Source organism: Betta splendens, chromosome 8, assembly GCF_900634795.4.
Source record: "Betta splendens chromosome 8, fBetSpl5.4, whole genome shotgun sequence".
In the NCBI taxonomy this organism is placed as follows: domain Eukaryota; kingdom Metazoa; phylum Chordata; class Actinopteri; order Anabantiformes; family Osphronemidae; genus Betta; species Betta splendens.
The window spans coordinates 9,926,936-9,942,236 of record NC_040888.2 but is presented as its reverse complement, the minus strand read 5'-3'; the positions used below and the strand labels follow the sequence as shown (position 1 = coordinate 9,942,236).

Genomic DNA, 15,301 nt, shown 5'->3' with positions numbered 1-15,301 from the left:
TTTGAAGGTCTTTTACATTTTAATAGGGAAAAAAAGACTCTTACATTGTAAAAACAAAAATGATCCACAGTCAAGACAAAAATAAAACAAACACGTTACTTATGGGGACAGAAAAAGACATGCACACGTCAAAGTCTTCTGTGCAGCTTCACACTTGCATCACTGGACGAGCCTCTTTGGCGCGGAGGTCAACCCCAGATGCAGAGAAGCCTGTTCCACCCTGTCAGAACACACAACAGATCATCAGCTCCGCAAGTTTGTTTCCGAGTACATGTAGCGTCTGGGGACCAGCGTGTCCGTACCCTCTGAACTGGTATAATGTCTCTGTCAGACAGTTTGTCTCCAGTCACAGGATCAATCATGTCTTTCTTGATCAATTTCTCCACGCACTCCTGGGTCACGACAGAACCCCTGGATGTAGGACATACACTGGATCAGAGAACGAACAGAGAACACTTCAACAGAGGAGAGAGAGACGTGCTGGTACTCACGAGGGTCGCAGAACGGCGCAGGGGACGCTGTTGCCCAGGACATCTTTGGTGACTGCACATACGTACCTGTCCTGGAGACACAGGACAACATTACAACACTGACTATGATGAGGATGAGTACCAATGCTGATCACATGGCACAGATGCCAACTGACCTGGCGGGTGAGCAGGGCCACGCGGTCCAGGCTTGGGTCCAGTGGAGTGAAGTTCACTGGGATGAGCTCGTTCATCTTAATGGGTCGTCCTGACATGGGGCACAACACAACCTTGCTCTAACAGACATTAGGAAAAAAGAGACATGGTGGACATTACATTACATTACATCACATTCAGTTTAGTCAAGTTGTGCCTGATTCGGGGTCAGCCTGACAATGTCAACATCAAAGATGCAGATGTGTTACATAAACAAAGAAGATCCTGTGATCAATACCTAAACCAAATAGTAGAACCAGGAAACTAGCATGTAACAGTACAGCATGAGCATTTCTTTCTCATTCTCAGTTTTTCCCCTCTTTTACTGTATCATCTGATTGCAGCAGGTTTTAGTAATAGGCAAATACAATGTTGTTGAACACAAAATATTTTCCAAAGTGGTTCACAAAAACTGCATCTGAACTAACCACTTTTGGAGGAAGACATCACCAAATTGCTGACAGCAGGAAATAAGGTACAAAATTAAAACTGCAAAGTTTATCAACATTACCACTCACCGGTTTCTTAACCACAGTGGGCTTGGCCTCTGGTGTCAGACTAGGGATCCAGAAACTGGGCAGAGACTGGCTAGACGTGGCAGCTGAACCAGCGGTGGAGGGGACTGCTAAGCTGCTGTCTTTTGAGCTCTTCTCACCTCCTTTGCTCTGGCCTGAGGTGCAAAAAACACTGGATGTTGACAAAGCCAACAAATCCAAGCTGAGATGTTTAGTGCATCCCAGTGAGACTAAGGGCAATGATTGATTTTTTTGTTTGAATGAAATAACAACACAGACATACCAGATGTAAAAGGGTTGATAGGTTTGGACACAATGCTGTTTTCATTTGTTTTAAACCTCTCCACTCTCTCTCGTTCTTCTGATTTGGACTCAAGTTGAATGGTGCTTTTCTGTGCTTGCTTTTGCTTCTCATAGGCCTAAAGAAGGAGTGATTTTTTTATGTTAAAGGTGTGCAAATAAAGACAATTCCTCTAGAAAACAACAAGTACCTATGATTTCTGGCATGAGGAGAACATTTTGTAATGTTGAAAGGTTTAAATGATAGATGCCGTAGAATTATGTGACACATTCTGCAACATTACCTCGTGAGTAGAAATATAAATGCTATTTTTAAAAACGATAACTATTAGTAGGACTGCTGTACAACAGACTTATTCAGCGGGGCCGAGCTTACCTTCATTTTTTTGGCAATTTCTGTTTTCTGGTGCAGAATGTATTCAAGAATGGCCTGTTTGTCATACAAGAACCCATCTGGACTGAGGACAGCAGCAGAAACAAGACAATATGAGCTGGATGTCGTGTGTTAACAGGGTTGAGTTAGTGTTGAAGGGAGACACTTACGTAAGTACAGGATTCTGACAAGGCTGCAACGACAGACAGCAGCAATCAAAGTCTTTGATCGCGTCTTTGCCCAGTCGAATGCTCTGTGTCCCATACCCAGACGCCGCTGAGAACAAAATAAAAAGGTCATATTCTTAGAAATATAATTTTATCAACAAAAGTTCCTTAGATGCTTTTTGCCTTATGACCTGTGGCACTTTATACAAACAGTACATGTGTTTGTACCCCTCAAACATTTTTAATCAAACAAGCTGCACCTGACCACAATCACATCTGCAATTTACAATATACATATATATACACGCCATATACTTAAAAACGCCAACGTTAACCTCCAACATTCAATGAAGCTAAAGCTAAAGTTTTAATGGCTCCTTGGAGATGAAGCCCTGTGTAGCTCGACGTGCTTCTCACCTGTATCTTTCTTCTTCTCGTGATACGTGTAGACAGCTCCCGCCGTGCAGTTCTTCCCGTGGCGAGTCATTGTTATTCAGCTATGAAAAGTGAAAATATGACGTTGTTACTAATCCTTCATATACCTTGCTACATCAATGCTAACAGGCTAACATTAGCATTACAGGTTAGCATGCTAAACACTTACATATATGTCAGAAAAAGCCACAAACAATTTAAACACACATTCATTAGCAACACTACTCTGACAGTAAAACGTTGGGTAAGTGAAGAAAAATACTTAATACAACCTAAACTGTATTTTCTTGTGGTTCCGACCTCTTCTACTTCCTGTTGATTATCCTTCTTCTTTTTAGTTGTTTTTTCCGGTTTGTAACAAAATTGTGCATTACCGCCACCAAGTGGTCAGAACTCTAAAAACATAGCACAAAAATAATCAAATTAAGTACATGATATCAAAAACTGGTAATACACATTATTCCTCTACTTCGTACTTGACTTTTCAAGGTTTTCAATTAGGTCTTTTCTTCTTTGGTTGTTTCTTCAGCAAGTTGACCTGCTTCTTTGTCTCCCTTTATATCAACTTCCAGTTTGTTCATTTTCTAACTCAATGCAAAACACAGAAGCACTCAGGCCTGGCTTAACTTATCTTAAACACAGAATACTGTGAGACAGGAAAAATAAATAGATAAAATTTAAATTCACTCACTCCTTTGTAGTCTGATTCATGGTCTCCAGGTGTTATGCTTTATGAAATTAAAGCAGTAAACATCTGTAAGATTTATAGTCATTTCTGCTTCACATTTACTAGTTAGGTCGAGGGTTTGGCCAGATTCTTAGCTGTATAACATGAATTCTAAACGTTAGGACCACCTTCTTCCACTTTTCTTATTTAAATTATGTTTAAATTATATTTTTGCTTTTATTTTTCTTTCTATTGGGGAACAGAGGGTTGGGTCTGTGTTCTGTGGTCTTACATTGTTTTACACTGGATCTCTGAGTGTAATGTAATGCCCATTCCGTAATGTCCAAAGCATATTGTAGAAATTGACATTGACTTTGACTTACTTTGCAAGTTTTGATGTGTAAACCTTAACCTTAGGGTTAAGAGAAAATGATTATGTCCTCAATCAGCAGTTAAAGTGGTTGGTGGCTCTTCCCTTACATGTCTTGTTTATTTCTACATCTGAGCAGCAGCATTTCCTGTATATGTGACTGTGAATTTCCTGTTAGTAGATCCCTACACCCACTGCAATTTAAGCTCCAGCCAAGAGACTGAAACGCTGCTGCCCTATAAGAAATGACAATCACCGGCAGGGTAACGAATATCAACATGTGCATACTGAGAGTCAATAAGAAAGAAAGCACTGTGACTGGAACGCCGTTTAGTTTCATTGTACATGACTGTTTCAGGTTCAAATGACAGTAAAATAAAGCCTTGAAAACCTTGAAACCTTGAAACCCCTCTAACCTGCCCAGCGAACCCAGACCATATAAGGTCAGACAAATCCAGCTTGTGTAGTTGCTACGGTAACCCAAGTAATAAAGTCTGGTGTCTAGGAGATAATAAGTGGGACTGGACCGCTTCCATAAACAAGTATTCCCATAGACGCTCCACCCAGCAGTTATCAGGGGCAGTGGTCTTTATCTGCACCCTTTGAACAGGAGCCCATCGCTATCACTCCATCAGCGCCCCACCCTCTGCTCGCCATCGTTTGCCATCCTGACGCCGGCTGCACATGCTCATTAACGCTGCCCAGACCCAGACTGACATTGATAATTGCTAAATTATCAGCCTCATCGCAGTAAAACTAGGTTGTAGCCTTCGTCCGTGCTGCTGCTTTGCCTGCTTCACCTCCGCCTCGTAGAACTGGACCTCCAGTTCTGATTAAACCGGGTCTGAGCAGATCCAGTGTCAGGTATTAGGCTGATCACAACCTTCCAGATGTTTTCCAGAGAGCTAAACATCCCTGTTTGTCCCTTAGCACAACCTTAACTCTCATCAGCCCCTTTGGGTGATTAAGAGCATCACATCCATGTGTCCAACCAGGGAACAGGTCCATCACATTTACACCGTTGAGTCAGCACTTCCATTTGTTCCATTGTCATGACCAGGCTGACCTTGACTGACCTTGCTGTGTGTCTGATGCATGTTTTATTAACCTAAAAACAGAATGTGTCCAAGTCTTGAGCTGTTACTGATTATACCAGTCACAATTAGAAACTAAAGATGGACCAAAGATTGTCAGACTGACCTGCTCCTGAACTGTGTAACTGTATTTAGCGAAACATCTGCCGCTCTTTATGGCAGGCGTTCTCATTAACCCCCACCCCCTCCCTCTCCTTGTGGTCTCTGGGTGTTTGTTGTTAGTTTCCTGTCACAGAGGAAGTGCCTCACCCTGCCTCCCTGGCCCCGGCGTTGATGAACACAGATTTTCGGGGGGGATGAGACGGCGTGGGAGGTCAGGGGTAGGATAAGAGGGCAGAGAGTGGGAGCTGGAACATGGACACGACGGGACCGAGGCCAGAACGCGGAGGATCCGTGCAGAGAACGCGCAGAACGCAGCGACTGCTCTCGTACAGACGCGGAGAGGAAACGTCTGCATCACAGGAGGTGAGTTTGACAGAGAACTGAACCAGCAGACAATGAAAACTAAGCAAATGTGTTTCATGTTTAGTCCTAATTATCACTTTTATCTATTTATTGAAATTTATATGCTATTTGAGTGTTAAACATTGATTTGCATTGCTCTGTAAATGCTTTGTGTAAAAGAATATTCAGTTTGATGGAAGATGTTTCTCCTTCAGCGTCCTCAGATTACTCTTAGTCTGGTCACTCCCAATCCTTGTACCAGTGTCTTGATACGATGAGTGACGCTGGACAGGTTTGGGGGGGGCTGTGCTAAACTGTCCTGCTACCAAATTTGTGTTTATCTATAGATTGCATCTGAAATACTTTGATTCATAAATCAGTCAATCATGTTGCTAAGATTGCATGTAATATTGGTACAATTGGTGACATATATTCATGTATGTGTGTAATAATTGAACATGTTTCAATACTACAATAAAATACATATTGCATGAAAACATGTTTAGTGTTTGATATTTTGATATGTTTATAGTGTGGCTGTAATAAAGGGCAGCTCAGTGTGAACCATGAGTACGGCTGGCTTTTGCAAGCAATTCTTTTATTTTAGGATACTGTTTGTTGAGGTTCGCCAACTTCCTTTATGTCATGACACACATTACCTATGCTGGAGTAATTAATCACACCATGTGTCATTCATGATGCTAGTCACACCGTCTATTGTAAAAATAAATTATACTTAAAGAATTATACTTTGTGATCAAAGATAATCTTTGACCAGAGTCTAGCGAGCTCTAATATTGTGGATGTGTTCTTATTATCATATTGGGTTGAGTCCTGCATCCAGTAAACTTTACTGCCTCAAACACACACACACACACACACACACACACACACACACACACACACACACACACACACACACACACACACACACACACACACACACACACAGCAGAACCCTTCTGGCAACCTAGAGAGCCACCTAGTGGAGAGTGTTGGCATAACCCCACATCTAAATCATTGTGTTGTGTGACACCAGTGTGTTTGGTTGAAACCCTACGATGAGGATTCCAACGCCTGCCAGAGAAGAGGACAAACAGATGAACACTGCTAATTATATGTTATCACCGTGCTTGAAAAGCTCAAATGTATCTTGAAGTATCAAGTATCTTTCATTGTTTCCTTGCTGCTAAAAACAAAAGAATCTCCCCTTCGTGGGAAGAATAAAGTCTTATATTATCTTCAAGAAACACAGAGCAAACAGAGTAACATAGTGTAATGTAATGTCAATGCAGAGAAGAATGGAACAGCAGAAAAAGCTCCTCAGAAAAGAAAAACAACAATTTATTTCAATTAAAGTTTTTGATTAATTAATTTAAATTACAAAAATAAAGGGCTTTACAAAAACACGATTATTGGTGTTTTGTAGCTTTAATTCGTCGTTTCCTCCCTCCAAACAATGAAACCCGATAAAGTGTCGAAAGAGTTTCGGTGAGGAGAGAGAGAGAGGCGGTGAGTGCATTAGCCCCGCCCCTCCCGCTCCGTCACCGCGCTGCCCCGTGACCCGTATGGCCAAACGCACCGCGGAGTAGGACGGCGGCAATCTCGGAGCCGAAACACACAAAAACAGGTACGTGGACGTTTCCCACCGTTTACCGATCACTGACGTCTGCTTTAAAAAAGTTGGTGAACTGTAACTTGACTGCCCGTTACTTCACTTTAACGTGGAGGACTTCGGTCCCGCACCGGGATCCGCGAGTTTCAGGGAAACTCCTGGGTGCGTTCAGCACCTGAAGTCCTGTTTGTTTGTGCGGTTGAGGTGTTGACCCATTTTTACCGTTTCATTCTGCTCATCACAACTACTGTAAACATTTAAATATAAAGTATGTAAGAAGATGGCGGAAACAGGTCGGGATCCCAGGACCGGCACCGACAGCTGACGTCTCCACGGCTACAGCTGATATTAACACATAAAACACAACATGCAGCTTTTATGGCTTTATCACCTAAACGGAATCGGAGCTTGATTCATGAAGCAACGCATCTTTTAATAGAAGAAATGGCTGCTTTCGTTTTAGCCTCTGATCGGTGTTTATTGTAGACGCTGCACATGGTCGATCAGTTTTGTAAATGTGCTGCTTTTCAGATCTTATCACGGTTTCATCCCGTTATTGTCCCTGTAGGGTCCTGACTGAATCAGCAAGTCTGCCCTGAACATACATAACCAGCAATTAACCTTTTATTAATGTACTAAAATCAGTCTGTGTTGTTTTGCTGCAGATGAAATGTGACATTACAGAAACTAGAACCATTTTAAAGGAATGTTAACTGACTGGTTAAAGTGCGTGTTTGCTTAACTTTCGCTTATTGTTTTAAACAGCTTCCTTCACACACGTATCTTGTTTTTATTTAATGTGGTTGATTTGCAGTGACGTGGTTCTTTGGGACTTGGATTGATGCTTGTTCAGTTTTCAGAATGAAAAAACTGTGGATATTTATTTCCATTCAGTTTATTTACACAGTGTAACTCTGTGTTCCCCTTCTAACGTGACACAGGAGTAGAAACGTAATGAGAATTCTTTGTGTCATGTTAGTAATGTCTGTTGGCCGGAGTTCCTCCACCTCCTCCATCTCGTCTGTGTCTCTGCTGGAGATCAAGACTGAGACCCACATGGTCCTCCAGGCGTTCCTCCAACGGGTCACTTCCGTCCCAATGAAAGAGAGACCTGGACGAGTTGGAGGCGCCTACAAAGATCACAAAAAGTTCAGGTAGGTTTCCTGCTTCAATCGTTACACAATCCAGTCACAGCGTATCAGTAAAGCTGATGTCCAGTCCGTCACCATACGTTGATGCTTTCCTTCCATAGCTCCAAAGTGCAGCCCAGAGCGAAGGATGTCTATGACTCTCAGGCCGAAGACGTCAGCTCAGCCGACGAGAAGAAAAGTAGCTTAAAGAGCTTCATCAAGCAGCTGCCTCGCCGCAACACGTCACGTCGCTCCACCAAAGAGCCCACAGGCTCCCTGGGCAGAGACAGCAAGTCCAAAGTGTCCAATAAACTGACCGAGGTGAGGGGGGAGATTCTGTTTGAATGGCATCGCATTGCCCCGCTGTCCTACTGCCCGTGAACGCACCTTTTCCCCCACAGGATGCCGCTGCGTCACCGTCCTCCGCGTCGGACGAGGAAGACGGCGAGAAGAAACTGCAGAATAGGCGGAAGAAGATCAAGAAAAAGCTCTCCCAGTTCTTCAAGATAAAGTTAGAGAAAGACGCACAAGGAGCCAATCCTCCGAGGCCCAGCTCGCTGCCGCTGTCCAAAAAGACCGAGCCGGCGCCAGCCGTGTCCTCTCCCAGTAAGTGCCCCCACAGCATCACCCACTAAACACAAGCTCATGTCAGAACGCTTGTTGGAAACAAAGCAGCAACAAGGAGCACAACTGCACTTTTACCTGTTTTCTGAATGTTCTGAGTGTTTTCATGCGATGCTTTCATGCGATGCTTAAAACAGCCCGCCCCCCGAAGTTCTACGTTGAGGTCGCTGAGAATCTGGAGAAGATCGCCCAGAAGGCCTCCAACGCTAAGAAGAGTCCCGTCTCACCTCCACCGCCTGCAGTTGAGCAAAGTAATCGGCCGCACACGAGCACAGTTCAGCCTGAAGATCCATTAAATAAAAATGTTCCGTTTACTCAAAAACACGCACCAAATGTTTTTGGTGCTCAAAGTATGATAAGATCAACACAACCTGCTCAGTTGGGTCTGATTGTATATTGTATATTAGTAGTTTTAGACTTAAAATTGTTATTATTAATATTTTAGCGTCTCCCACTGTGTAAAGTTGCCTGTTTCTGTTCCCAGGGTTGGATAAAGAGGTTGTGAGGGAGCAGCTTTTTCAGCTGTTGTCTTTAGAGGGAGACAACATCAACACTAAGGTAGAAAATTCATCAAGACAGATGAACCTGCATTGTTTATCATCAAATATGACTCGAATATGACTCTTTTTCCACGCGTGTTTCTTCACCTGTAACCGGACGATATTGGACCTTTTCAGATCGAGGCGGACCCGTTCCTGCGCTCCAGCCTGACCCGCATGTCCTACGCGTCCTTCGCTAAGCTCCTGGACGCGTTCGGCAGCTCCGAGCTGCCGGCGCCCCCGTCGCAGGCGCCGTCCGCTAGTCCCACGCTGCAGCGCATGGCCGTGACCATGGAGGTGTCCCGCCGCATCGTGACGGCCACCGGAGCCCAGCGCATGCAGGGCTACGCCGAGTGCTACATGGAAACCTTCGTGCCCTGGGTGAAGAGCCGCGGAGGATGGGTGAGTCATGAATGGAGCAATAAACGGATCTGTTATGCTTAGATACTTAGATACAGTCTCTACTGGTTGACCATTAACCTCTGCTTTTATTTCATCCTCAGGAAAATCTTCAGGCCGATATGAAAGATTTAGCAGAGTGTGACTGAAACGTCAGAGTTTCCTGATGTCTGTCTGACGCAGATGGGTGGACTTTGGTCTGAAGTTGAGAGAAGAACATATCAGAAGCCTCGTTGATTTACATTAATGAGTCATGTTTACACACTCAGAAGAACAATTGTGGATTCACTTCTGAGTTTAGAGTGAGAGCAAATCATACGCAACTGTGATTTAAGGTTCTCTGGTTTGATCCAGTTTCCAGAGGCGTCACGTCACACCTGTAAACAGCAGGCTTGTGAGGTGGACGAAGGGAAGGACGTGGTGGGTTCACACACGCAGACAGAAGCCCTGAGGAGCAGCATGGTTCATGCAGATCAGTGCAGTTTACACTGGAGTAACAGCCGTTACACAAGAGGAGGATGAGGAGGATGAAGAGCAGGATCCAGCCCAGAACAGCTTCACTATCAGTGGATTTAAAAGAAAACGGTCTCAGTCTGGACAGAGAAGACAAGTGGTTGGAGGGAGTTAAATATCTCCTCCCTCAGCAGCGGTGGAGCCTTAGTCCCCCGTTCATCGTCCATCGGTCCCCAGAGGGACCCAGGCCACTTCACAGGCCCCCAGGACCAGCACAGCTACTGCAGCACGCTGTGGTTGAAGAAGTCCTGTACACAGGATGTTGTTACCAAGACGATGCGAGTGTTCACAGAGGATGTGATGAGTGTCCCCTGTCGTTTCCAAAGAAGTGACGAACAGAGGAGCTGCTGCTATGACAGCAAATCAACTCAATGGCAATAAACAGATTTAGATAAACTGACCCTTTAATAATAATGTGTTTTATTTCTGTTACCAGCTTAAAAAAACACTTGGTTGAGGAGTTCACTTCACTAGTAAACTGTGAATCCAGTGTTTGATGACAGTGAACAAGTGTTGCACTGACACATAATGAATCATGTGGATGGATTTATCTGAAACATCTAAGTTATGGAATCTATTGTTTACTGTAAAAGATTAGAAGATATTTATTATAGAAACACCACTGTTTGTTGTTTTTTACTGTTTATCTTAAAGATGTGCACTACATGGACTGTACACAGCTCTGAGTGTGCGTGTGTCTGTCTTTAACATCTGTTTTTGAAAATCTGTAATTCTTAAGTGTTTCATTGAAAATATTTCTTTATGAAAGTAAACCCTTTTGTACACTTTTTATAGTTTGTCTGTTTTTATTAAGTTTCAGGACAAATATTTCAGCTTTCGGCTTCAAATTGTGTTTTTCTTTTACTATGTATTGTCCCATTTTCACTCTTTTTCCTTATTTTCTTAGGTAAGTTCAGTTCCTTTCAGTTTCGGGTATTTGTTCATTCTCCATGTGAGGCTTTTATTACTGTACGTTTATTTAATCTTTTATCATCTGCTTGTTAGCTAGATGAATTATCTAGATGAATAGCTAGATGAATCTTGGGTTTGATCTCTAGCTTTTAGTTCCTGCGTCCACTCAGTTTTCAGCAATCTTATAATTATATAACAAATATATTTATTTATGACAAGAATACACAAAGCTGGACATGATAAATAAGGGAGTTAAGTGCTGCATACAAACCTTTTGCTTGTTTATTTGTTGTGATTTTTATTATTTCTTTGCTTGGTGTTTCACAGTGGACGTATGTTTAAAGTACATTAACTGAACCAGCAGGTTATAGGACGATGGTTACTCTTTGCCTCTTCATCACATATTAGATGGAGAATGACAAAGCAAATAGTGAAGTAAAACTCGGTTCTGCAGACGTGCTAAGTAACAGTGCATTAGTGTTATTTCACTAATGACAATAAGGGTATCACTAAATAAGCTAATGGAGGAACAAACTAGTCTTGAATTATAAGTGAAGCCTGTATTGTCACTGGTGAGTAAACGAGCAACAGCTCATTTTCTGCAGTCTGTTTCCACCGTAGAGTCCTGATGGTTTCATAACATTAGCAGGAATTTGTAAGTGAATGCCTCAGGCTCCATTCTGAGGAGGAACTCAGGTTAGGAGGATACACTGAGGTCTCCTAGGAGACGGCGATGAGTCCTCCCATCGCCAGAACAGCTGCTCTGCAGTCAGTCCATGTGCTTCTCAGCACACTGAATTTGACAGTACATCAGCATGGAGAACACCAGGGCCAAGATCTGGCAAGAAGAGAGGAGGACATGCAACAGGTCAAATCCATGAGATGAGTCAAGTCAGGTGTAGATACAGTAGCTTTGCCTGTTGCATTTCACATACAGGCAGAGGACAAGGTCAGGACAGGGTGTTTTATTTACCCTGGATTTATTACTGAAGTCCAGTTTGTTTAATGCAACCGGTTCATCCTCTGAACTCACAAATAAACATATTTAAACCTTCAAGTCGTCGCTGCTTTACCTGCACCACGCCGATACACACTCCAAACACCAGAACCGAGGGGATGTTATCCAGCAGCCACTGTCTGGCCTTCTGATAGCACGGCTGCAGGAGGAGGGAAGTTCAACATGGTTTGTGTGAAACTAAATCAACCACCGGGTTAAAAGTTAAACCTACTACTACTTTCTACTGTACTCAATGTTTTTCAAGATGTTACATTTAATTTAGCTTGAGTCGATCGTAAATACCACTGTCACCTACAGACTAAGCCATATGCACGTAACTGGTCTGTCAAACTACACCACAGCTGGGGGGCTTTATAAAAAACTCGCAAAACAACAGTGACATCACCAGCGAAGCTACAGGACCACATGCAAACACCTCATGAGGAAGAGGAAAGCGCGGACGTAACTGCATAAACCCACGAATCATCCTCATCTGGTCAAAGGCTGGTTTCTCCTGTTATGCGTACTGTAAATAAAACTTTTAATTTGAAACTCCACTGGTATCTGAAGCCAAATGAATGGGCCTCACCTCGTCCCATCCGTCAGTGCACTGGCCCGTCTCCAGGGAGCAGCAGGATGAAGGCAGCGTTCCGTTCAGCACCTCATACCAGTCTGTCCTATTAGTCACCCCACAACATTTGAACTGTGGGACGAGAAGGTGTGACACAAAAAACACGTATGAGGCGCGCTCCTGTTTTAGAACCTACTGTATGCGAATCAGGCTGCGCTAAAGGCAGAGTGACTGGAGCTAATTTACATGCTTTTCTTCCTTTACTGGAACAAAAGCAGGGATGGAACGCTCACTATTTTCTGGACTTTGTCCCAGGATCTTCTGAGTCCAGCGTCTGAGTTGTAATCCATCATTCCGCTCTTAAGTGTGTCTTGTGCTGTGGAATCCAACTGAAAGAAAAATAGAGAAGGTGCAGTTATTCATTTTGCAATGCATATATAATATCCACTGTTTAGGCCAGTGTGTGACTGGAGTCTGTCTCACTTCAGACACATAAATAATAAAGCTGAACAGGTCATTTTAAATAGTTCTGCAGTCACTCTGATGGCAGCAGCCCTTTAAAATAAATATATGTATATAAAGATACATATTCTGTATGTTGTACAGGATGTGAGCTCACCTTGTCCTGGTACATGTGTATAACCAACACTAGAGTCACCTCTGTCAGAACCAGGAGTAAAAGAATCACAAAGAACTGGAGACAAACAGGGAGCAGTTAGATAATAATAGAGGAGGCGACATATTGGTGGCATTACTGTGTATTAAGGCTGAAGCTGCTTCCTCATTCCCATGAACAGAATCATGCTACTGACGGATGGATGGATGGACGCCTCTCACCATGAACAACAGGCAGCGCTGCTCCTTCAGCGCTCCCAGACAGCCCAGGAAGCCCGTCACCATGGTGATGCCTCCAGCCACCAGCAGCAGGTTGGCAGCTGACAGGGATGGAAACGACAGCGGGAGAGAGGAAAACTCCGTCTGCTTGAAGGAGAGCCAGACTCCGACGCCGAACAGGCCGCATCCTCCCAGCTGCAGGGGACGGAAGGTCGGGGCCGAGCAGAAACGCGAGCATTTATTTGAAATGTACCCACAGAGGAGGAGAAACGGATTCATGGTAGGCTGACTGTGCATACTGACCCAGAAGATGAGGTTAAAGACAAACATCAGATATTTGACGCAGCACAGACACCTCCGAGTCACCGACATCCTGCAAAGGAAGGTGGGGGTCGATCAGTTCAACTCAGTTCATTTGAAGAGAAGAAGCCACAAATACAGAGGAATGCAACAGAGGCAAACAATCCCTGGTCAAATGCAGGAAAACAAACCAATTAGTCTAACTATGAAATCACAGTAAGACCAGTAACATCAACAAACCAACAACACAACACAGGTGGAACCAGTGACACTAACTACAGACACATGGGTCAGGGAACAAACAGGAAGTGATGTCACACAACACGGTTAGCTAGCTTCATGTGGGATTTGCTGGGGTTTTAAACCTTATCCTGAATTATGCTACGTGTGTGAAGGCGGGTGCGACCCGCGTCCGGCTGCCTCGGCCCATTAACAAAGATAAGGGTTTGTTCTGGATGAATCTGGAAGTTGTGGTTTTTCGTGTGCATCCACATCATCGTTCTTAGATGAAACACGTCTGCATCCTGACAGCACGTTACACGCGCGCACGTGTTTGTGGTTGTGATTATGCAGCTCGGACCCGTCTCTGACTCCTGCCTTCGCAGTGACCACGGACCCACACAGGAAGTCAAACTGCTGACAGGAAGGAAGGCCCCTCCCGCCGCAGCGAGCCGTATTATGGTTCTACAGGCATTTCCCACGACTGACACACACACCGACGCAGAACAACAACTTCCAAACACAACTAGGAAGAGCTGCGCGGGTTCAGCTGGAGGTAACGACGACGGAGGGACATTCTAGACCATGGCCTCGAAGGGTTAACGCGTCAGGATGCAAACTTGTGCTTTCCAACACCTTCACTAATGAGCTGCTCACGTTGCTTGACTGTATTCTTTCTTGGGACTTGGGTTCAGGTCCACTGCCACCCGCCACCAATGACCTCTGACCCCTAGGTTTCGAGGGATTAGTATGATATGAATATGAGTGAGTTTATTTGATAAAGTTGTGTCCAATGAACCACATCAGAGCATAATGTGATGTCACATCTAGCAGATGATGTGGATGTGGTTCTATAGGAAAGAAACTAAAAATAGAGAGCGGTGCTATGAGATACTTGAGCCAAAGCTTCAGTCCCACATTGTGGTTCGTTTTTGTGTAACGTCTGCAGTGGAACGCTCCTACCTGACCAACGTCTCCGCTCTGACTCCTGCTTCCCGTAGTTTTCCTCTTCGTCTCCTGGGCTTCGTCTTCTTCTCTGATCTCTGGTAACTAGCTTCTGCTCGGTTCAGCTGGTCTTCATCCCCAGGTCTGTGCGCTCGTTGTATCTAACGTAGCAGCTAAGACGTTTGCCCTCCGTTCTCCCTCCTTTGTTAACAGTCCTGCAGCTCCCTCCTCCTCCTCTCTCAATGACTTCCAGATGTGTTGTTTCCCGTCCCTCTAAGTTCCTACTCCTCCCACTTTTTCCTGTCACCCATCTAACGTCCAGCCCACAAACTCCAGGCCTCAGTCAGTCTCAACTTTTTTCTTATGTAACTGCACACGCTGTGCTTTCCCCTTTTCAGTTTAAATGTTGGATCCATGTCTTGTTACTCTGAAGCTTTGGAGTTCTGGCGTTCCTGCTCTACAACAATGTCTGCTCTTGGTTCAGTTTGTCTTTTTATCTGGTTTGTTCACTTTGGCCACGCCCACTTCCTGTTTTCCTGGCTTTCTGTCTGCTGCTTTCACACTAATTGATAGAAACAGTTTCATCTGTGCTTAGGAAATATGCAGCAGGTACAAAGGTACAGGAAGAGAGAGAGAGAGAGAGAGAGAGAGAGAG

General features: G+C 44.1%; 3 protein-coding genes across 4 annotated transcripts; 1 reads left to right on the top strand and 2 right to left on the bottom strand.

Annotated features, from left to right (window-relative positions):
* nosip (nitric oxide synthase interacting protein) lies at nt 1-2,884 on the bottom strand. Of its 2 annotated transcripts, none has more exons than XM_029160208.3 (10): nt 2,746-2,884; nt 2,456-2,535; nt 2,042-2,147; nt 1,875-1,956; nt 1,482-1,617; nt 1,202-1,353; nt 647-763; nt 492-562; nt 303-411; nt 1-220 (listed from the first exon to the last, which is right to left on the bottom strand). In XM_029160208.3, exons 2-10 carry the CDS (start codon nt 2,523-2,525, stop codon nt 149-151), a joined length of 915 nt encoding a protein of 304 aa, XP_029016041.1. In that variant the 5' UTR covers nt 2,526-2,535; nt 2,746-2,884; the 3' UTR covers nt 1-148. The 2 variants fall into 2 exon arrangements, with proteins under 2 accessions (XP_029016041.1, XP_029016042.1); XM_029160209.3 differs by having other exon boundaries at nt 2,643-2,779.
* A 3,653-nt stretch (nt 2,885-6,537) lies between these two features.
* On the top strand, nt 6,538-10,656 carry bcl2l12 (BCL2 like 12). Its single transcript, XM_029159820.3, has 8 exons — nt 6,538-6,678; nt 7,643-7,817; nt 7,916-8,114; nt 8,195-8,399; nt 8,555-8,668; nt 8,902-8,975; nt 9,095-9,358; nt 9,460-10,656. Exons 2-8 carry the CDS (start codon nt 7,645-7,647, stop codon nt 9,502-9,504), a joined length of 1,074 nt encoding a protein of 357 aa, XP_029015653.1. The 5' UTR covers nt 6,538-6,678; nt 7,643-7,644; the 3' UTR covers nt 9,505-10,656.
* A 384-nt stretch (nt 10,657-11,040) lies between these two features.
* Nucleotides 11,041-15,117, bottom strand: tspan4b (tetraspanin 4b). Its single transcript, XM_029159821.3, has 8 exons — nt 14,665-15,117; nt 13,486-13,555; nt 13,186-13,377; nt 12,968-13,042; nt 12,642-12,737; nt 12,367-12,480; nt 11,854-11,937; nt 11,041-11,618 (listed from the first exon to the last, which is right to left on the bottom strand). The coding sequence occupies exons 2-8, from the start codon at nt 13,552-13,554 to the stop codon at nt 11,550-11,552; spliced, it is 699 nt and encodes a 232-aa protein (XP_029015654.1). The 5' UTR covers nt 13,555; nt 14,665-15,117; the 3' UTR covers nt 11,041-11,549.
* Nucleotides 15,118-15,301: the final 184 nt, after the last annotated feature.